Source organism: Gymnoscopelus braueri, assembly GCF_963280865.1.
Source record: "Gymnoscopelus braueri genome assembly, chromosome: 21".
NCBI classification, from domain to species: Eukaryota; Metazoa; Chordata; class Actinopteri; order Myctophiformes; family Myctophidae; genus Gymnoscopelus; species Gymnoscopelus braueri.
In genome coordinates, this window is record NC_137623.1 from 36,209,832 (window position 1) to 36,233,985 (window position 24,154).

Consider the following 24,154-nt stretch of genomic DNA (forward strand, 5'->3'; position numbering starts at 1 on the left):
TGTGTGGGGAGGAAGCAATTGACATAACGACTAAATTGGGGAGAAAAAGATGAATGTAAAGCCCAAAATAAGGATGACGGGTTGAAAGACGCAGCCTGAACCCTACCAACATTTGCCGCTCCTACCGCTAGACAAGGTTTGCGTCACATAATAATAATAATAATAATAATAAAGATTTATTTATATAGCACCTTTCAAAACAGAGTTACAAAGTGCTTCACAGAGAATCAAAAAACACAACACACAACAGGAGACAGAGCAAAAAACACATCTACGCAGAAAATGCAGTTGAACACAATAGGTGAAAACATTTGGGGAATAAAAGCAGCTTTATAAAAGTTTTCAGGAGGGATTTGAACCGGGACGCAAACTCTGCGAGCCTGATCTCCAGAGGAGATGTCTAGGAGACCTCAAATTGCGCTTTGGTACATAGCGGCTTACACACCACCGCAGAGGTTGTGGGTTCGAATCCACGAGGTGCATCCGGCTTTGTCGAGCGTCTACACAAACACAATTGTGTTTGTGTCTACAATACATAACTGTGTAGTGTGTAAAAAATGTAAAGAACACATGTGAAACGTCTGCCATTGGCCAGAGAAGAATGTGGTAGTACAGTAGTCATCATTGTGGACACAGCATGTGTGTTCATTCTAGTCATTGGTCAGAGGCTTTTGTTAAGCTTTCAATCTTGTGTCCCTATTGTGGGCATGTCATAAGTGAAAATGAATAAACTAATAATAATAATACTCACATAACATATGTTGTGAGCTTTTAAATTAGGTATTTTTTGCTATTCATCAAATATGCCAAACATATATAAGGTGGTTAAACAAAAAGCAAAAACAAATGAATATAAAATAGGCTATAAACTACAGTTTTAATGTTTTGAGTCTGTTTTGACATAGTTAAAGTTCAGAACCACTTCTCATCAGTTGCAGTGTGTAGTAGTACTTTATTAAGACCACTAGGTGGAATCAGAGTATATGAAATAAAGAACACCCAGCAAAGGCTTTATTATTTTACTAAGAATGATTTGACTCTTTCTCTTCAAATCTCCAAAGTAGATGGTAGACCTCTTTCTGTGCATAATAATTTGCACTAATTGTAGGGTTGTGTGTTGATCAGCCTGTCACTCATGAAATGTCACAGGTGCTACCTGGATCGATATTTTGCCTCCAAAATAAAAGGGCCTATTTAGTTGTCATACACTTCTGAGGAGAGACCAAACTAAGTACATTTAATCAGGTATTTTACTTTAATGGAGTGTTTCCAATTTTCAGTACTTATACTTTTACTCCACTACAATAGTTTAGTTACTAGTTACTTTGTAGATTTGGATTATTATTACAAAACATACATTAACCACTTCAGCCCTATATACATTTCAGCCATTTGAAAATAGCAGATCTACAAGCTTGTAGATCTGCTATTTACAAAAGATTTGTATACATTTGAAAACTTTAAATGGGACATTCTGCATATAGACCTGGAACGCATTTGTGTCACTTTAGATGTCTTTGGCTATTCAAAAATAGCAGATATACAAGCTCATAGCGCGGCACCGAGTGCCACGCTATGAACTTGTAGATCTGCTATTTTTGAAAAATCCTGACATTTTTTTTGTGTGATTTTTTTCAAAAAACTCTTGGGATTTAGAAAACATTTTTGAATTGGCTCAGGTCTTAATGGGTTAAGCACATTCTGATACCAACAATACTTTAGTACTTTCACTCAAGTAAATTTTGATTACCGGACTTTTACTTGTAACAGAGTGCCTCTACATTGCAGTAGTGATACTTTTACAAAACTATAATACTTTTTCCACCACTGAAAATAAGTGTTTTTTTCTGGGGGGTGAACTATGCCTTTTAAGAAGACTTGTTTGTAGTTTTACTTTGAAAAATGAAACTCAAACAGGAAGCGAGAGATGGCTCATTCCACTGACTTGACAAGCTAATGACCGTCTGAAGGCAGTCAGTCACCATGCGCCGCAACAACAGTGCGTAAAACTCGCAACCATACATCATCCATTCCGTGGCCGTGCACGGAGCGCACTGCGCGCACACACATTGGAGGCACTATAGCCGATCGCTTTATTATTCTCAGAAATAGACCCATCATGACAGGAACGCAAACTTAAACCATGAAGTATGATGATAGTAGATGAAGAAGTGCCATGCGAGGCGTTAAAACGCGTCTGGAATAAGATTTTGAAGTTGTAGATAAAGTTGTTTTTAAGGGGGACACGACACCGTCCGTTCCTGTCGCCGGGGGAAGGAGACCGACAGACAGACAGACAGACATGGATGATGGCAGTGACAGTGCGGCCATCAGTGGACATCATCGGACACCGTCGTCCGAGGAGATCCACGGAGGATCAGCGGATCCAGTGGATCCAGTGGATCAGAGCTCTGTGCTCCTCATGTATCTGAGCTGTCTGCCGGAGCGCTACAGGACCGCTAAATTCAGCTTGGCCGCCTATGTGCTCTGTTGGGCTCTGATGAAGTGGTACCAGGTGAGAGGCGTCATTCATCATCATGCATGGTGGGAGATAACTAACTAACTACGGTGGTGTAAAGCAGTGGTTCTCAAACTTGTTCATGTCAAGGACCCCCAAAATGATATGTATTTGGCCGCGGACCCCCATCTAAAAATATTTTGTTCCAGGGACCCCCAGAAGCAAAGATTTGAGTTACAAATGTTGGCTTTAAAAAATATATATTCAAAGATTTGCACACATTTTCAAGATTTTTCAAAAATAGCAGATCTTGTATATCTGCTATTTTTGAATAGCCAAAGTATAAAAGGTCATAATTATTCTGATGCTATATTTACACATTTTGCTGGGGACCCCCTGGAACTCCCTCAAGGACCCCTGGGGGTCCCCGGACCCCACTTTGAGAACCAATGGTGTAAAGTAACTAAGTACATTTACTCAAGTACTGTTCTTGTATAGTATAATAATATAGCCGATCTACAAGCTCACATGCCTAGAGTCCTTTAAAAAAAAACTTTTGGTACATTTTGATACCAACACTTTTGTTGTAATTTTTTAATTCCGGACTTTTACTTGTAACAGTACTTCTACATTGCAGTATTGATACTTTTACGTAATAGCAAAACATTTGAGCACCACTGCTAACTACACTATTGATTCCTTTTTTAATTCCAAGAACCCCCAGTACAGTTATGTAGTGATGGAAAAAGTACTCACATGTATTACTTTAAGTGAAAGTATCAATACTGCAATGTAGAAATACTCTGTTGCAAGTAAAATTCCAGTATTCAAAATGTAATTGAGTAAAAGTACAAAAGTATTGGCATCAAAATATACTTAAAGTACCAAAAGTTAAAGTACTCATTGTGCAGAATGTCCCATTTCACCAGTTCAAAATGTATACAAATCTTGTAGATCTGCTATTTTCAAATGACCGAAATATATATATTGACTATTGAGATGCTAGTGGAGTAGAAGTAAAAGTATTAGAAATTGGAAATACTGAAGAAAGTAAAAATACCTAAACATTGTACTTACTTACAGTACTTGAGTAAATGTACTTAGTTACTTTACACCACTGCAGTTATGTGTTAATTTAACTCTCTGAGGGTGTACAAATAGAACACCCATGTGGTTCCATTTTCCACGCTCTCAGAGTTACAGACCCGCAAGGGTCCATTTGGTTCCCAACTATCAACCATTGAGCTGGGGACCCCCGGGAATGCTCAAGGTGGTTGGGTTGAGTCCATGTCAAAGCCAGAGCCAAACAGAACTATTTCAAATGAAGCACAACAGGTTTTATTTCTTAAGGGGGAGAGAAGAGAGATGTGTCTGTTTTGTTCTTTGAATGCAGGTGTTTGTCTGTCTACTGCTATTTGATGTAGAATCAAACACCAGACACACAACATTTTCATGTCAAGGACCCCCAAATTGATATGTCATTATGTAGGGCCTACATTAGCCTATAGCCTACATTGTAGGCTATAGGCTATTTGGTCGTGGACCCCCATTAGAAAATATTTTTTGGCAGGTATGCTCATAAGAGAAGATTGGTGTCCAATCTTTGACACCAATCTTTCAATTTTGAAAAGCAAACAAGATTGGCTTGTACGTAGCCTAGATGGGCTATTTTCGAATAGCTGAAGTATAAAATAGGGTTAGGGGGACCCATTTGAACCCAGGAGGACCCCACTTTGAGAATCATTGGTATACACAGCTGTATTCAGTTTTGCAATGGTAGAAACGCACACACACACACACACACACACACACACACACACACACACACACACACACACACACACACACACACACACACACACACACACACACACACACACACACACGTCAACATACAACATATGTCATCACTTATTATGTTATTATGACCAAATAAGCTGACCAGATACATTAGTTCTACAAGCAGTCCAAGAGCTATTGTTAGCCTCTCAAATCAGATTACATGCATTGCACGTATCATTTATTTTGGAAAGACTTGAGGCTGACCAAAGCTTTGATGAAACTAAATCACTATTCCCACTTTGGTGCATTTACACTACCTAGACAAAACGTACTGTAACAAAAAAACAGGGATGTATATTCGTAGAATAAAGACTCCATCTTTGCAGGAATAAAAGATCAAAGATATTTTAAATAAGAGGCAATTTCCTCTGCTGTTGGATCGGTACAGTTTTTTTTTGATTGATTGATTGCGTGCGTGTTGTTGTTTCCCCGTTTGGTCTTGACTCTGTACTGTTCAGGTCACATGCACCATCCATCATTCTGCACCAGTTAGCAGTGGTGGAAGAAGTACTCTTGTACTTGAGTAAAAGTATCAATACCCTATTGTAGAAATAGTCTGTTACAAGTACAAGTTCGGTAATCAAATACAAGTATTGGCATCAAAATATACTTATACTTAAAGTACCAAAAGTACAAGTACTCATCATTATGCAGAAGGTCCCATTTCACAAGTTTTCAAATGTATAAAATGTATGCAAATCCTTTGAAAATAGCCGATCTTCAAGCTCACTGCGACGCGTTGTGAGCTTGTAGATCGGCTATTTTCAAAAACACTGTGAAGTAGTTAATACATGTTTTGTAATAATAATCCAAATCTACCAAGTAACTTGTAACTAAAGTTTTCAAATAATTGGAGTAATAGTACAATATTTCCCTCTGAGATGTAGTGGAGTAGAAGTAAAGTAGAAGGAAATACTCCAGTAAAGTAAGATAAATACCACAAAAGTGTACTTAAGTACAGTACTAGTAAATGTACTTAGTCACTATATCCACCACTGCCAGTTTAGAATGACCAAATTGGGTCAGGAATTTGGGCAAAAACACTCTCGTGTGTGGCCAGGTGTAGCAGGAAATCTCGACCGTATTCCAGATGTCACGGCCGTGGCGAGCCAAGAATTACATAATAGAATACGCTCCTGTACGTGCGTCCACAATATGAATGGCTCACGCCAGTAGTAGACCCAAAATAGAGTTCTGTCAAGCTTGAAAGATAATGAGAAATGAGCGGCGTCGAGCTATTTCACGTAATGCGAATCTTTCTAAACAATCTAGTGCAGGGGTCTTCAACATTTGTCAGTTCAAGGAGGACCCCCTTAGCTGAGAGAGAGATGAAGCAGGGACCCCCCACTATTCAACTTTTTCGTATTTTTCATAGATAGATTCACGGACTTGTTTGACATCAGTGGTGTGTTCATGTCCAGACATTTAACCACTTAAACTGTCAGTAATTAGTAAACTTGACCTCTCGCTCGGTACTGTACTTGGTCTGCTCTTTTTTCTCTCTACACCAAACGTCATTGCCGAAAATAACCGATCTACAAGCTCACAACGCCTCGCAGAGAGCTTGTAGATCGGCTATTTTTAGCTAATGTTCCCCTCAGAATAGGGGTGCTAGGGTTCAAGTGGTTAATGTAAAAAAAAAAATTCCTATCCCACAAAGATTTGGTGCCCCTCCCCCCTGCAGTAACTCTGAGGACCCCCCTAGGGGTCCCGGACCCTTCTGTTGAAGACCCCCCCCCCGATCTGGTGCACAAGTTTGCATTTGCACTTCCACACTGAGCCACTGATGCCATGCCACGATAGGGGGAATGAAAGGGTTGCCATGACTCGCTGCACATTGAGTTGACACAGCCATTAACAGGCCTTAATAAGAACAGGGCGTGTCAGGAAAGGGCTATAAGTGGGTGTAGCACACATCCCAGGGGTGTAAACTAGCCATGGCGTTGAACTTGGCATCGATTCTTCCCCTAACTGCCAGGGCAAGCAAAGTCTTGTCTTGAGTCTAACCTGCCTCCTCCACTTGACACGCTGGTTTAGGAAATGTTATAACACAGACGCAGGCAGTCAAAACCTCAGGATCTTTAGCACTTGTCACACTCAATTTGCCAATCTTTATTTCAGCCTTGGTCGGAATAAGGTAATTTTCCAGCCTTTTTTCAGGTGCAGGCACATTGCATGAATATTTTTCTTTGTCTCAAACATTTCTAGCAATCTCTTAAACCGTGTGCACGGTTCAGTTCTTAAATTGAAAGTTCTTTCCAAGCAGAGGTATCACCAGTACTCACAGAAAGTTCCTTCAGGTACATTACTTTATTTAATCAGGCATGGGCAGCGAACAGAATTCCTCAGCATGAAGTTTTATCTCACCATAAAATAGCCTAAATAAGGTAGCGGCTCCTGAACCAAGCAAGTACAATTACCCATGATGCTTTGCACAAACAGCCAGAGCTGAAGGGTGCTGTCCTCCTAAGTTAGAAAATAGTTGTGTTCAGGCATTTTGAGGTGTTTAGTCAGAGTCGCCTGTGAGATATGCAAGGCCCTGTGTGAAGACAGCAGTGCGAAGCCTTCCTATACCTGCGTCACATGCACGCACATCATGCAGTCTTTTTTTCCCGCTTTGGGCACGATACATTGTAACAAATCATGTGGCATCCACTGTTGTGACATAGCATATCCTACACGGCACTGCTAATGGACAGTATAATTATTATCTTTGAACATCAAAGAACAACATGAACTACTTGTGCACATACAGAGAGCAATGATCCAACACTGAATAAGACCACGCTACTATTGACATGAATTCAGATAACTCACCACATCGAGCAGCTGAATGACATGAGCATTTTCCTCTTGGCTTTTCTTGCAGCAACCTCAGAAATAATGCCTCAGTAATCCAATCGGGATACGTCTTTTTCGATTGTCAGACACAGTCTCTCTTGGGACGTCGTAGTCTAGCTCTGGTGAGTAGGCATGGGACGATTATCGTTATCGCTTATCGGGATAAGAAAACCCGCACAATAATCGTATCGCAGAGATTTTAAATGATTGTGAAATGTTCCTCCGCTATATACTGGGATCAATTCGCTTTTGCCGAGCTGTGTATCCAGTAGCACTTAAACCCTCTATAGTATTACTTACACTCTACACCAATTCGCTTCGCTAAAAATAGCCTATTTTTGGCGAACGCTCCTCCCCAGGATAGGGATGCTGGGGTGCAAGTGGTTAACAAAAGTGGCATTTTAAGAGTTTTAAAGCATATTGTTTGTGGTTGATCGAAATTATTTTGGCCACAATAATCGTGACGTGATTTTTTTTATATCGTCCCATTCCTAGTCAGTCTACTGGAGTCACCAGAGTGCTGGGGCTCTGACTCTAAGTCAGTCTACTGAAGATAAGGCCTATATGTTCTAATCTAGGGCACCGGTTCTCAACTTGGACAACCAGGGGTCCAAATGGACCCTTTTGGGTCAGTGACTCAGAGAGTGTACAAATGTAACCAAATGGACCCTTTTGGGTCAGTGACTCAGAGAGTGTACAAATGTAACCAAATGGACCCTTTTGGGTCAGTGACTCAGAGAGTGTACAAATGTAACCAAATGGACCCTTTTGGGTCAGTGACTCGGAGAGTGTACATATGGAACCAAATGGACCCATGGAAGTCCATTTGGTCCCATTTATACACTCTCAGAGTTACAGACCCGACGTTGCGATCCAGTGTTCTATTTAGGCAGAGACAGTAGCCTACTGCTTTTTTGTGGAGTGGACTCCAGCTGACTTAAATGGACTTGTTCTGCGAAACAGCCATCTTGCTCCGATTGGAAAACGGCTGTTGAGTGGGTTGAATCCCTTTGAACATTTATTATCATTTTATTATTCGTAAGGCCGTTTGTAGATCTGTTTGGAGTCTACAACTCTAAACTCTTATTTCCACGAATAGAGTTTTTATTACACCCGTAGAGATCATTTTCCACTCGTACTTTTTCAACTAATTTGCTCAGTGTACATTTTTTCTTTGATGTGGTACAGTAGCTGAAGCAACTGACTGGTGAAAAGTGTTTTTTCTCTTTGAAGGCTACTAGCTAGGCTACTGCGAAGCTAATTGGTTGACTTTTTGTCATTAAGTAGGGGGAAAACATACCTTTGTGGGAATTACCACCACAAAGGTAAACCCTGATATAAACTGTGCTTATTTTAAATAAAGAGTGGCTTTCTTACATCCCCACTCAACCGCGGCCCGCACACAAACACATACGAACATGCCCGTGGTACGCTCACACGCCGCACGCTCACACGCACGTTCACACGCACGTTCACACGCACACACACACACACACACACACACACACACACACACACACACACACACACACACACACACACACACACACACACACACACACACACACACACACACACACACACACACACACACACACACACACACACACACATGTTACATTAGCTAGGCTTGAGGGGAAGGGGCGGTCGAAAATATCAGATCTACAAGCTCACAATGCGTCGCATTACGATGCATTGTGAGCTTGTAGATCGGCTATTTTCAAATAGCCGCTGTATATAGGTTTAAAGTGCTCACTGCTCATGTGGCCTAGTTTCTTCGTACATAGCTGTTTGCTTGTTTCTCTCCCAAAATCTGGCAACACTGGACCAAACCCCACATTACTAATAAGTAACGACGCCCGGCGTTTGAGTGGCAATAGATTCGTCTGCCTGCTGGTCAGGTGATGCGAGCTTCACAAGTTTGGCCTTTGACCTGTGGTCTTTTATTAGCATCACCCGTCCGGAAACAAGAAGGCCACATTGACTCAGTGCCAGCAACTAACTCCCTCCCCTCTCTCCCTTTCTCCTCTCTCTTTTGCCCTCCCCCTATTGTGCCACAGATGTTAAATGTTTGACACAGAGCAGCAGATGCCGTGTGGTCAGGACTATGTTGTCAACCGCCGGTCCTCTCTGATGTGCCACGAAAACACACCCATAGTCCAGTCCCACAAGCATTTCAGCTATTCACTGTGCACGACTATCGTTCGTTTAGCACGTCGTCGGGCCACTTAGCTCTGTTCTCATTTTGGTCAGCTAACCCCATGTTGCGTTGTCGTTTTCTCTCAGGATCAAAGCACCAAACGTCAACAAAGGCGCGCCACATGCCTACAGTTACCATTTCTTGAAGTGTGTGATATAATGGTTTAAGTGCAGTTCGGAGAGTTGACTAATAAACGTGTTTTATGAGCCCACACTAGCCGTCTGCTCCTGGTGAAATGGGAGCAGGGCTGGAGCTCATTAAAACAATGTCACCATGTCTTTTTCTAAAGCAGCTGTGACACCGGCAGTATTGAAAGTGTTTTCCTTTGCTTTTACATTTTTATCACGGTTTAAGAATAGAAAGTGCTAGCCACCAAGGCTTTCGTTAATAATTCATTTTTCACTCTTCCTCTTCACAGAGACTCCGGTGTCAAGCTCAACCTGTACAGGTAAGCAGACAGGAAAAAACACAATTCATTGTCATTACTGTCAGTGGTTGTAGTAACAAAATAACTTTGTGGCTATAGTAACAAAATAAGTAACTACTATCAGTGGTTATCAGTGGTTATAGTAACAAAGTTACTGGCAGTGGTTGTAGTAACAAAGTTATTGTCAGTGCTTATAGTAACAAAGTTACTGTCAGTGGTTGTAGTAACACAGTTAGCCCGTAGCACTTGCCCTAGCCATGACAACCTTGCAGGCTTATGCAAAGGTTTAGATAGGATGTTATGTAGACAGATGCCAGGTTCAATTGTTGACCTGGCATCCTATAGTCTGTATAGTTTCAATGTACAGATTTTTTATTATTTTTTATTATACTGTTTGTTTACCTATGATCCTAGATTACTATTTCTATGCATTTGATGTATAACCTTGTATAAATTACAGTACCTTGCTCCTAGGCTACTGTAAGTCGCTCTGAACTAAGAGTGTCATCTAAATGCCTAAATTGTTACTGTCAGTGCTTATAGTAAAAAAGTTACTGTCAGTGGTTGTAGTAATAAACTCTTAAGTGGATGTCCAGATGACATACCGTGGGCGGTTGGTTTGGTGGAAGCAAATGGAGAAGAAGCCTGTTCTCATACTGTAGCTGTACCGCCTTCTGTCCAGGACCAACTGTGGCTACGATTGTACCCTGCTTCAAAGAATCTCAGAGTCTGTTTTCTGAGTGGGATGAAGAGGAAAGAACGGTTTTAAATGCATGACCACCTGCAGGCTAAATCTTCTTTGACCTTAAAAAACATCTGAAAGAGAATCCCCCGTAGTAGACCCATCCTTCCAAATACACACCTCTAGGGAATAGTTTTACAGGCATCATCAAGTTCTTGACTACATTACATAAAACATCTCTTTGTTGAGATCTCAAGTGAAAGGTTATATTGGCGATAACACTTCAATGTCTAATATGATCCAGCCTAGCATCCATACGCTGTCTTGTGGCGAAAAACGTAAGACTACTTAATGGAACAAGTGAAGATAATACGTGTGAGAGTTGTCATATTTAGATGTAATCGTAGCGGGTTGGAGCTTGTTCGAGGCCTCAGGGCTGTGAAAAGTGCCTGCTTGAATGAAAATGCTTATCCCTGGATTGCACATTTCACCTCCACATCTAGACCAGAAGCTGCATACTTATACTTGAAGCAAAGTGCCTCCGCTGTTGACTGTTGCCGTAGAGTGATCATTTGTCACAGTGTTGGGAGGATCGTGTTCTCATGCCGAAATGGATTGTCTAAGGCTAAGCTCTTGCTTTGCGTGTGTGCGTGTGTGTGTGCGTGCGTGCGTGCGTGCGTGTGTGCGTGCGTGTGTGTGTGTGTGCGTGCGTGCGTGCGTGCGTGCGTGCGTGCGTGCGTGCGTGCGTGCGTGCGTGCGGGGGGCATGTGTTTACATGTATTTTGATGCTTTTAGAGTTTAGACTAAATTGATGCTGGCGATTGAAATGTTTGTAAACGGCGGAGTAAAAATCCTGCATTTGGTGCCGTTATGATTCGGAAAAAAAACTATTTCCCATCAAAACATCTAAAGGGTATATAACGTGAATGTCACCCAAAAATGAGTTTGTCAAATAATTTAGTTTCTGGATTGTTTCTTTTAAGCTCTTGTTTAACAATTGTGAACATTCTCTCGTCTCTTCACACGTAAACAATGCGTGAGCAGCAGTGGAATGAGACACTGTGTCCTGCACATATTGGCAGCAGATGCTAAAAAAACTCAAAACTCCATACAGTGTTAAAAGATTTGGCAGCCTTTGAGACGTTATTGCAGCGTGTGCTCACATCTTACCTGGTTTAATGCTCTCTGGATCAACGCTAATGCGCTCTATATACTCTGCTTTGAAGGGCTCACATGACTGCAGATCAGTGTTGCCATGTCTGCTTATTATAAGTAGACTTTGGGCTGTGTTTTTTTGGCCTTGTTTCTAAAGTGTAGTTGCTTATTTGGGCTTGCTTCCTAAATGTTGTTTAGACCAGTGTTGGTTCTCAAACATTTCCATGTCAAGTTAATATGTAATTTGTCCGCGTATCCCCATCTGAAAACATTTTGTGCCAGGGACCCCCGTACCATATTTGTGATATTAAAATGTTTCAAAAATGCCAGCCCGGATTGGCTGGCGTAGCCGTCTGGGCACCTAGGCTGCTAATCCCCGATCATGACGACCGTCGCTGAGTGTCACCCCCCATCTCTCCCCCCATTTCCTGTCAGTCTACTGTATATCTATCAATAAAGGCAGAAAAGGGCCCAAAAATATCTTGAAATTATTTATTTTTTCAAACAGCAGATCTGCAAGCTCACAACCCCTTGCATCGCGGCACGAGCTTGCCAATGTATATAGGTTTAAAGTGCTCATATGTTAGTCGCTTCTTTTGGGCTTGTTTTCATAGACCTGGTTGTTCATTTCTCCCACAAGATCTGGCAACCCAGCTGCAGATAGCTACTGTGTAGTTGAAACCACATGGCCACACTAACAGGCTCTAACATTTCAGAGTGATCTAACAACAGTTTGGTGTTAATCACAGAAGCCTCTGTTAAAACAGCTAAAGAGGAAGGGATCTTTTACAGTATGTTCCTATCAGTGGTGGAAAGTAACTGAAGTACATTTACACAAAGTTTCATTGCTAATGTGAAATGGGATAATGAGTATGTTTACTTTTGGTCCTTAAAGTATATATTTTGATGCCAATACTTTTGGCAATACCTTTTTACCCAAGTACAATTTTGAATGCAGGACTTTTACTTTTTGCGATACTACAATATTCTTATATTATTAGTATCGCTACTTTCACTTAATCAAAAAGAAAAACACCACTGGTTCCTATGTTTGCATGTGTGTGTTTGTGTGGAGGAAGTGCTTAAAACCTTCCTGGAGAACCTACCTAGAGAGCCAACTGTTGCTTTTGTAGAACCGAATTGAGATCCAGTGGAACTGGCAGGCATAAGCTTTGAAAATCCCCCCGTGAGTGACCCTTTTTTTCTCCTTTGCCGTCGGGGGACGAGTCGAAATCAGTTCCAGCACTGCGTGACCCACGGCTGAACCTAAAACTCCCAGTGCACCACACTGTATCTGTCAGCGGTCTGGTGGTAGGTCTGTCGAGGGAGTGGAACTTATTGTGCCGACGGCAACCAAACTCCATGCCACAGTCTGGGAGCGACAGGGGAGGGAAAATAGGATTGTTTCAACCCTCTATGTAATTTGCCAGGCAACAAAGGGTTAAGTCTAGCTGACAAACCGCAGTACGCCAGGCCTCAATATAAAATGTGAGGGCAGACTATATTACTGCTGCAGCTTGAAGTACACAGTGACACATCTGAGGACTCCACTTTGTGGGTATACTGAGGGTCAGCTCATGGACAGACATGTCACATTTGTAAAATAAATAAATAAATAAGTAGGTCGGAGAGAGGCTTATTGTCGTGAACAAGGGAGTCTATCCCCGTTACAATGCGCTAGACTCCTGGTCTGGGAGATAGATTGCTGAGGTGGAGCGCCACACCTACCCTCAGCTCCCAGTACGACTTGCTGCACCCAAGCCGTGCTACTCATACGCTGAGTTGGCGCTTCCCGGGATTGAACCCTTGACCTTGTGGTCCAAAGGTGAGAGCTCTACCGACTGAGCCACCCGGACACGAACATCTTGTAAAAAGATTTATAAAAATAATTGCTTTATTGGGGGTTTAAATCTTTTTGTTTTTGTTTTTGATCTAATCCACTTTTCTCCCAATTTTAGTTGTTATGCCAATCGCGTCACAGTGTAGTCAATACCACTGGCAACTACCGTGCTTATTGTAAGTCGCTCTGGATGAGAGTGTCTGCTAAATGCCTAGATTGTACATTGTAAATTGTGGACCAGTGCTTTTTCATAACCATATTATATGGACCCCCAAATTGATTTGGCCGCGGACCCCCATCTGAAAATATTTGGTGCCAGGGACCCCCAGAAGAGAAGATTTATGTTAAAACATATATACATTTCCCAAACATTTTAGATATTTTTCGAAATCTTAAAAAAAGAAATCAGATGTACGCGCTGTGAACTTGTACATATGCTATTTTTGAATAGCCCAATGTATAAATGGATAAAGTGGTTGAAATGATTGTGATGCTAGTACTGTACGTTAACTCCTTTTGCTGGGGACCCCCCAAGGACCCTGGGGGGTCCCCACCCATGAACATGGCCAATTGTGTTCGTTGCAGTGCCCACATTGACGGCTTTGGACGACCCCTGTAGTCAGACAAATCTGTATTCATCAAAATATGTTGTCATGTACCTTTTTACCATTGTTTTCATTGGGCTTGTGTTACTAAGTAATATCAATTTAAGAATTAATTAATAATTACTTAAAATCGAAGTTGGTTAATAATGTGTATGGTTTTAATCGTTTTCAAGAAAAACAGGGCTTTTCTCCCCCCCCCCCGGGACTGGATTTGTCCCAGATTACAATAATCAGTGTTTTTGGCAGTAATGAATGGTTTTGCACGGACAAACTTTAGCCTAGCAACTCTTTGTCACTTTTCCAGAGTTCCCCACAGACTGGCCATTTTCTCTGCCTCGCCGTTGGAACCCCCCTCTTTCTTCTCTTTCGGTGGCAGCGGTTCACACAAGGCTTGAGTCAGTGTGCGTTTGTGTTTGAGGGCATCTTAAAAGACTCCGACGAGCGGGGGGCTGCCAGGGCATAATAACCCGGTGCCAGCTGCTAAGTGCTGGCTTGTCTATGGTCAGTGTGACGGCGTGACCCCCTTTTCATTGGCAGTCACTGGATGTGTAGCATTAGCATGGGTCTGTGTGAGTCTGTGTCCAGCCGTGGGGAAGGTATACATCGGATTGGGACTGTGTGGGATTAGTGGTTGTTCTCCAGGGAGCCAGGTCAACGTACTTGTTGTTGTCTGCTTAGCCCATTAAGAAAGACCTGAGGCCGATTCTACACATGCCTTTTTAAGTCGGTAGTTCTCACACTTTCAAGATTTCTTGTATGACTGCTATTTTTGAATAGCCAACGCAAAAAAAAATTAAAATGACACAAATGCTTTCCCGGTTTTGACAGGTTAAATCAGTGATTCCCAACAAGTGGGCTGTGACGACATTGCGAGTGGGTCCCCAAAAAGTTCTCAAAACACTTAAGATTTTAATGATGATAATGCTGTGTGTCACACTCCCCATCTCTCTCCCCATTTCATGTCAGCCTACTGTCCTATCCATAAAGGCATCAAATTTGCTTCTAGGGGGTCCCTGGGACAAAATATTTTGAGATGGGGGTCCACGGCCAAATACGTATCATTTTGGGGGTCCTTGACATGAAAAAGGTTTGAGCACCACTGATATAGCGACATAATTTTTTTCAGAAAACTGTTAGGATTTAGAAGACATTTGTAGACTCTGCCTCAGGTTTTAATGGGTTAATAGGCCTACATCTTTATTGTGTTTTTTCCATTATATACAGGACATACATAGACACAAAAAAACTATACAAAAAAAGATTTTCAAGTGGGGCTTCATCCAGAAAATGTTGGGAACACTGGCTTAGACAAATTATTTTTGCTTAGATGAATCCCCCCCCCTGAGTCAGACACATACAAGCCTATGAACACACTTCACCGGACATTGTCAAGACAGCGTAGGGCAAACCACAGGCATGCAGCTCCCCTTTAGCATGTAGGTGTTTACTGTTTCTGTTAATTGTTATGGACACATCAAGTAAAGCACATTTACTCAAGTACTGTACTTAAGTACAATTTTATGGTATTCTTTACTTTACTGGAGTATTTCCAATGTTCAGTACTTGTACTTCTACTCCACTGTATCTCAGAGGAAAATATTGTACCTTTAGTCCACTACAATTATTTGAAAACTTTAGTTACTAGTTACTTTGTAGATTTTTTATTATTATCACAAAAACTTACATTAACCACTTCAGCCCACTTTTGGCCATTTGAAAATAGCCGATCTACAAGCTCACAATGTGAGCATTGTGAGCTTTGTGAGCTTATACATCTGCTATTTTGAAAAGATTTGAAAAGTTGTGAAATGGGACATTCTGCACAATGAGTACTTTCTACTTTTGGTACTTTTAAGTGCATTTTGATACCAATACTTTTGTACTTTATTGATACTTTTTGCACTGCAGTATTGATACTTCGAAAATTTGAATACTTTTTCCACCACTGCGTATTTGTGGGAATCAAAGAAGCCGTGTGACACTGAAAACTTTACGACTGTGAACCTTCACAAAGTAACACATTTAACATTTTAACCACGAAAAGGAAATCTAAAAAAAATCCCTTTAATTGTTGTTAATTGTTGAGAGCTGTTTTAAGATTATGATGCTGTGTCATTTCAATCCTGTGGTGTTCTTTTAGGATCAGGACTGTGATGACTTAGCTCCGTGTTTCCCAAACTTTTTAGCTCAAGACCCAAAAGAGAAATTTGATATCTCCCCGGGACCCAAACTAAAGGCAAAATAGCCGATCTACAAGCTCACAACGTCTCGCGATGCAACACGTTGTGAGCTTGTAGATCTGCTATTTTCACTACTTCTTAAGTTGTTTTTCTTATTCATGCCATTCCTTTGATTTCTTTTTTTAATTCATGACATTCTCTTGAAAGAAAATTTAAATTTCTTTTTGAAAATCGTTTGAAATAATAATTCAAAAAATTGTTGTGACCGAGTTGTCACGAGGCGACACACTGTTTGGGAAACAGTGACTTAGCTGGTGTCAGTAGCAAAGTCATAAGTGTGTGGTATTGCGACCACAGAGTTGCTCGTGGGAGCACACACACAAACACACACACGCACACAAATAAACACAGCATGCACGCACACACAAATAACAAACACAACTCACCAACAGCCTTCTCACATGGAGTTTCTGGACAAGCCCGCCCTCCTTCAGGCCTTCCTCTCTCTCTCTCTCTCTCTCTGTGTGTTTCTCTCTCTGCCCCCCCTCTCTCTTCCCTCTTGTGTTGCCTCATGTGGGGTTGGGCTAGATGCTGGGGGTTTGCACTGCCCCGCCGACTGACTGACTGTGAGTTTGGTGCTACTGTGAGGAGAGAGACACAGTAGAGGAAGTGATATATGTGCGGCATGCCCTGGAATTCCACCTCCACCTCTCTGGGTGTATAACTTTGCATTAATCTGCAGGGACCACACAAGTGACAGAGGATGTTCCGGCATTATTGTCATCATGGCACAGGTGAGGATGGCTCCCCCCCCCCCTCCTGCTATGGGGTTGTGGGAACAGCTCTGGGAGACAGGAAGAGGAGTTTGGGGGGTCCACATGGTCTTTTTTTTTTCATTTCTTCTTTTTTTTTTAATCTGGCAACAGTAGCAGCTTGTTACATAATGACCTCCCTTGTTAGTTTTGCCCACAGTTTGATTTGTGTTTTCATTGTGTGACCGCGGGGCTGCATTTGGGTTTACAATGAGCCGAGGGAGTTTGGGGGTGATGAGCTGCAGGGAGTTCTCACCGTTTCCCCCAGCGGGCTGAGTGGAGCTCGCTCCATTGACTTTAAGTACGGCTATACGAGCCAGTGGATTTGATGTTGTAGAGCAGACTGGAGACTGTGCTGTTGTGTGAACGGCAAAAGGGCACGGCTGGGATGTTTTCTCTCTCTTTAGTATCCTTTTAGTTCCCAGAGTCTCTGTCCCTCTCTTTGTCTCTCTGTCTCGCCCTGTCTGTCTGTCTGTCTGTCTGTCTGTCTGTCTGTCTGTCTGTCTGTCTGTCTGTCTGTCTGTCTGTCTGTCTGTCTGTGTCTGCTCAATCTGGGAAACCCCTTTTTTGTGTAGAAACGGGAACTCGGTTTGGCTCCTCCCCTTTCTTAGTCCACTTCCTCCCGGGCGCTTCTGCGTTTGTTTATTCCTACTAACGACAACACTACATGTTTAGGGCAGTGGTGCTGACAGATTGTCTTGAGAGACAAGTGTCTGTCTGTCTGTCTGTCTGTCTGTCTGTCTGTCTGTCTGTCTGTCTGTCTGTCTGTCTGTCTGTCTGTCTGTCTGTCTGTCTGTCTGTCTGTCTGTCTGTCTGTCTGTCTGTCTGTCTCTCTCTCTCTCTCTCTCTCTCTCTCTCTCTCTCTCTCTCTCTCTCTCTCTCTCTCTCTCCCCCTTGACTCCTAAAATGTGAGCAGTTATGTGAGGAAGGCCCACACCCCTTCTTTCTACATGCATGCCCAATGTGTTTTTAGCGTTATGTGAGCACTGCACTCTTACCACACACACACACACACTCACTCACTCTCTCTCTCTCTCTCTCTCTCTCTCTCTCTCTTTCTCACGCACACACACACACACACACACACACACACACACACACACACACACACACACACACACACACACACACACACACTCACACACCGTGATCCCTAAATCAGTGTCCAAAGGCAAACCCCACACATTCCTCTCATACAAGAGGGTCAAGAGGGGTGGGGCGGGGGGGTGGGGGTAAGGGGACGTATGGGGAATGGGCCACCGTCCAAACAAGTTTAACACACAGTTGACACAAGAGAGTGAATCTGCAGTTCTTTATTTTTTTCTCTTTCTCATCTCACATCCAGCCAAAGCTGAGGGGAATGAATGGAATGGTGGCCTCCTGTCATTTTTCATTTTAATGCATTTGTATTTATTTTAATTTCCCACCAAGCTGGAATTTTTTTTTTTTTTTTTGTCACTTAGAATTTTTATTCATTTTTTACACACACATACATACAGTACACTACATAGACACGAAACACAACAAAAAAAACAAACACCAAAGGACAAACATTTTGAAACCGACAACTTTTCAGATGTGCACCTTCTTGTTACAATGGCATATCACAAGTGATTTTCCTTTCTTTTTTTTTCTTTTTTTCCCCCTCTTTTTGCATCAAATGTCTTTCTTATCACTTTCTGGGGGTGTATAGATGTTTTTAATTTCTCATGTTCCTTCTTTTGTTAAATGAGTCTCTTGTAAAAAATATACTTGCATTTTTTCTTTTTTCAATTTTGTCATTTTGTCTTTTTATCAGAGAATTCAGGCCATTCACATTAGGCGACATTATTCCAACCACATTAGTCATCTTTATATCTTGTTTCTCTTCTTGTTACATGTAGCCCTCTCATATCCATTCCATAGTATCCGCCATATCAGTTTCACACATACAACCTAAAACAAAATTACAAAAAATGTGACCTCCAAACACGGGGTAAAACCACCGTGACCCCTAAACCCTCATAATAGGGTGTGGGAGCAATCCCCGTCTTACACGGGGCCTCCCCTCTAGGCAACTAGTACTAACCCCAACCCTTGGGCTTCCCCAGCGCCTAGCCATCAACCTCTAAACAGAACAGACCTCTCCGTCGGTATTTTGTAACCCAAAATAAAGAAAAAACAGAAAATAATCCACCTTGTTATCAGATGAAGCCCTAATTTCTATCATAAATCCCTTACTGAGTTAGTGCTGGTCCTATAATTACCATTACATCAGATACAGGAGGGTTTGCTTCGACTTTTTTTAAACAGATATGACGTCCATAATTTACTCTTTTTTTCCTCCTCGTATTTTACCTTCCCTCGTCATTTTCTTCCCCCCCCCTTCTTATCAACTCACTGTTAACTCTTATTTTCATCAGAAAGTACTCATTGTTTTCTTTGATTTTTATACACTTCCAGCTTTTCCTTAGCTCTTCTCATCGCTCCTCTCGTCTTCGTCTCTCGCTTCCACTCCGGTGATCCACGGCTTGCTTTCGCTTGTTCCCTCGCCTCCGCCGCCGGCTCCGCGTTTCTCTCTGTCTCCGCCGTTGGCCCCGCACGGCCCTCCTCCTCCCCCGGCGAATCTGCGCGTCGTTCCCCGCTCGGCTCTCCCTCCACGAAGCCTCTCTCCTCCAAGGCTTGGGTGACTTCCTCCGCGCTGTTATACGTCTTTATCCCTTCTGGCCAGTGGATCCTCATCTTTGTGAAAGGCGTCTTGAAGATAATTCTCTTTTCTTTTAGGATTTTTTTAGCTGGAAGGTAGTCTTTCCTCATACGGACAATTTCGGGAGGATAGTCGTGGTCAAATCCTATTCGTTTGCCTCCTACTTGAATGTTTGCCTCCCACGCCTTTCTTAATATCAATTCTTTCGTCTCGAATTGTAGGAAATTCAGTACAATGGACCTGGGGGGTGCAGACGGATTGCTTGGTCTCTGGGATAGCGCTCGATGACCTCTCTGTATTTGGAGCTGGGTCCCTTCGGGTAGGACTAGCTCCTCTTGAAATAGTTTCTCCATATACTTTATTACCGAGGTCCCTTCAATTCCTTCCTGTAGATTAAAGACCCTTAAATTCGTCCGCCTCGCCCTGGACTCGAGCTCCAAAAGTTTTGTTTGTAATATCTCCACATGGTCCACTAACACCTTCATGGCTCCGTCCGCCCCCACTCTCCAGTCCTCCACCTTTGAAATGCGCGTTTGTGCTTCGTTTGTATCCGACTTTAGCGTTGCTATTTCCTCGTCGTGTCTTTTCGCCTGGAGGTCCACCTCCTTGCGAAAGCCCGCGATCTCCTCCTTCATTTCTTTCTTTATTTCGTCTTTAAAAGCCGACAGCTCCTGTTGTATTTCTTGTTTGAAGGATTTTAGCTCCGCAGTTATATCTGCGAGTCCCGCACGAAGCACTTCAGTAAGGCCCTCGTCCATTTTCAAACCCGCGTCTTCCTAGTCTCTTTTTCCTCCTTCGTTGTCGATGATTTCGCTACTTTGTCTTTCTGCTTTAAGTTTTCGGTTGTTTCTATGGCTTCATCTTTGTTTACTGTTCATTTCTCTTCATATTTTTCCCACTTTGGTCCTGTTTTAATCATAGTATTTTTACCGACTGTAGAGAGCTTGTTTGTTAAGCTTCTCCTCTCTCCGCCATCTTACCGGAAGTCAAGCTGGAATTTGTTTATCCCAGATGAAGTTCACAATGGAAGGAGTGTGTTTGATCGTTTTTTTGTATTTTCTTTTTATCTTTATTCCGGAGACCCCCAGGGGTCCTCGGGGGATTGGTTCCAGGGGGTCCCCAGCAAAATATGTTAATATATCATAACATCATTTTAACCACTTTATCCATATTTTATACGTTGGCTATTGAAAAAATAGCAGATGTACAAGTTCAATGCGTGCGAGCTTGTACAGTACATCTGCTATTTTTGAAAACTTTTTTTGTTTAGTTTTTTACATAAATCTTCTCTTCTGGGGGTCCCTGGCACAAAATTAGATTTCAGATGGGGGTCCATGGCAATATATATATATACATTTTGGCGTCCATGGCACTAAAACGTTTGAGAACTACTGATTTAGAAGGCGTTTGTAGAATCGGTCTCTGGTCTTAATGGGTTAAGTCAGAGCCATTCAAGGAGAATTGCGTCATCTCCGTTCACTTGGTCGGGCCAGGTCTTCTACATGGCATTCTGTTGGCGAATAGTGACAAAGCCCTAAACCGGAAGTTTATGGAATGCACCGGAGTCCATGAGCATTTGTAACTATTTCCAGTTTACATGAACCACGTGACCGGCGTTGTTTCTGCCCCCTCAGTGGCGGAACTCTCTCTAATACAAGGCTCTGGGTTAAGTATGACAGTGGATTACCCACGCAGTAGCTGGCCTGCAGCTAGAGTGAACTGACTTACAAGAAAGGTGCGTTCCTCTGAGCGCAGATCTCCACCAGGCCGGGTTACTTAATACTTACCCAGGGCTGTGTCAGTCGTGGGGGTGCAGCCGTCAGGACAGGAGGAAGCTGTGGGAGCGAAATCATATGTGCAGATGGTGCATCTATTCACGTTTGTGGTGGTGCAGCTTTCAACCTGATGTCCCTATTTTGGGCATGTCCTTATTGTCAAAATTGTCAAAGATTTTCAAAGATACCATATTTGTTTCACTTACCATTAGAATGTTGGGCCTTACTGTGAGGGATTTAAACGTGTAGTGCTAGCGACTGGCTCAATTGCAAACACATTTCCGTGCTACAAAATCTGTATGCTAGACATACAGTAGCTAGCTATGCCTCCTTCTCTGCTTTTCTTTGTGTTCACATACAAGCGACACTTACGTAGTTTGCTTGTCAGTCAGCATTGTTCCTCTACTGAGTGTGTGTGTGTGTGTGTGTCTGTGTGTCTGTCTGTGTGTCTGTGTGTCTGTCTGTCTGTCTGTCTGTCTGTCTGTCTGTCTGTCTGTCTGTCTGTCTGTCTGTCTGTCTGTGTGTGTCTGTGTGTCTGTGTGTGTGTGTGTGTGTGTGTGTGTGCGCGCGCGCGGGCATTTGTCCTCCACACTGTCCCAGCAGTATCCCAGGCTATATCTTGTACCAGGTCACTCCATTTCCTTCCAGTGCCTGACCACTAATTTCGGAGGCGCTCTCTCGTCTTGGTCAAGCCAAAACCTGACGCACTCTCCAATTAGAGATTGTCGAATGTTGAAAGGTCAACAGATGCGGACCACAGTTTAGCCCACAGTCGCTGCACTGCGCTGCCGGCCTGGCCTCTGCGTCCCTGTTTGTTGTTATTTTGTGCCCTTGCTATTTTAGAGGGCCTGTTATGCTAATGGTGTCCTACCAGCACCGCAGGGCTGGAGTTCTGTTCCTATGTTTGCGTGCCAGTAAATGTCACAGAACTCACCCCTTTCGTCACGTTATTCCATGCAGTCGTTTATCTCTTGCCCTGTAGTCCCACACCATTCCACAAACACCTTTGTGCACGCACAGATACCTGTCATTGAGCAGGTGTCACTTGATACTAACGGGCCTCAAGGACAGGCAAGAAGTCAGTTCACTTCATGACATATCATGGAAGAGCATGGTTTTTATTTTCTCTATTAGTGGATTATTGTGGAGATCCGTATAAAAGTAGGGCTTGGTGCTAAAGAGAAGGGTGATGACAACACTTGAGCTGTTTTTTTTTTCAGATAAAAAAAGTTAGAGTTGTTCATCTTAAAGGGATAGTTCAACCCCAAAATGACTTTTTTTTCTCTCAATTACTCACCCCATGGAGACTTGAATTCATGGATTTGTTTTGTTTATTTCGCATTCCTAAGCCAATAATTTGATGACCAGCAGCGGTTCCGGTAGGAGAAACAAAGGAGACGCTTTGTGTTTGGAACCATACCTACCGGAACCACATGGTACCATACTGTACCATTGTGGTGTCAATAGAAAACCTTTCCATTGAAGTAATGGCCTTATTTTTTAACTTGGATTGGCACACAAAAAGTAATTTTTTATCATAATTTTTTTTAGGTTAAAGCCCATTTACTTTTTATGAAAGTTTGTACAGTAGTAGAAATTCTCCCTTAACCCATTAATCTGTGTCATTTTAGATTTTTGCGTTGGCTATTCAAAGATCGCAGATATACAAACTCGCAGTGCGGCGCGAAGTGACTCGCTGCGAGCTTGTACATGTGCTTTTTTTTTTGACATTTTGGACATTTTTTTAAAGTGTGAGAACTACTGATAGAAGGTAGAAGGTATTTGTAGAATCAGCCTCAGGTCTTAATGGGCTAATGACCACAGGAGAAGTACGAAGCTGGTTGTTCATGTTTTTTTTTTGCAGTACAGCCATAACTGCCCAGTACCGTTTTATGACACTTTGCAGACGGGTCATGCCAAACAGGTAAAAAAAACAAATCTGAATTTGATTGGCCAAAGGTGGGCACTATTGTACATGCAATTGATTGACTACGTGCAATCTGAACTGGCATAACTCATGCCTCATTTGACCTACAGCCATGACATTTTACACATAATATGCCATTCATGTACAAGAACCCATAAACTATATATTTGTATCGATTTTCTGCCATTTATAATATCATTAAAACACTTAAATCCTTATTCCTCCTAGGATTTTTTAAATATAAAAACTAAATAACGACAACGAATGATAAAATGCGATGACATTTATTTTTGTGCTGGATTACTTATCGAAAGCAACTTTGAAGACTTTCCATCTTGATTTTCATACTGTACTGAAATGAATGGAATCCATTGGCTTCCTCTGGGAAAAAAATAACAAAAAAACATTGCTTTGGAAAATGATCAGCAGTAATAATGTCAAGTACACCGTGAGTTATACCGGACCCCCTCCTGTATGCATGGTCCTTCAAGAAATGATATGCTTTTAAGAGTTTTAAAAAGCACACAGCCAACGTGTTGGGCTGGGGACTTTCAGTGCAGCATTTCACGGGATTTGCTTACAGGTGGTGCAGCATCAGGCATTTGATATGCAGCACTTTCCTTTGGTTTAACCCATTAAGACCTCAAACTTTTTCATGTCAAGGACCCCCAAAATTATATGTATTTGGCCACGGACCCCCATCTGAAAATGTTTTGTTCCAGGG

The 24,154-nt window shown here is 42.3% G+C and overlaps 1 protein-coding gene across 1 annotated transcript in view; it reads left to right on the plus strand.

The window, feature by feature from the left end:
* The first annotated feature begins 2,072 nt into the window (after positions 1-2,072).
* arhgef4 (Rho guanine nucleotide exchange factor (GEF) 4) overlaps positions 2,073-24,154 on the plus strand; it is a 157,099-nt gene continuing 135,017 nt past the window's right edge. Inside the window, exons 1-2 of the mRNA XM_080418474.1 lie at positions 2,073-2,515; positions 9,760-9,789. Coding sequence (XP_080274600.1) covers positions 2,303-2,515; positions 9,760-9,789 — 243 coding nt within the window. The 5' untranslated portion in view covers positions 2,073-2,302. The remainder of the gene's footprint in view (positions 2,516-9,759; positions 9,790-24,154) is intronic.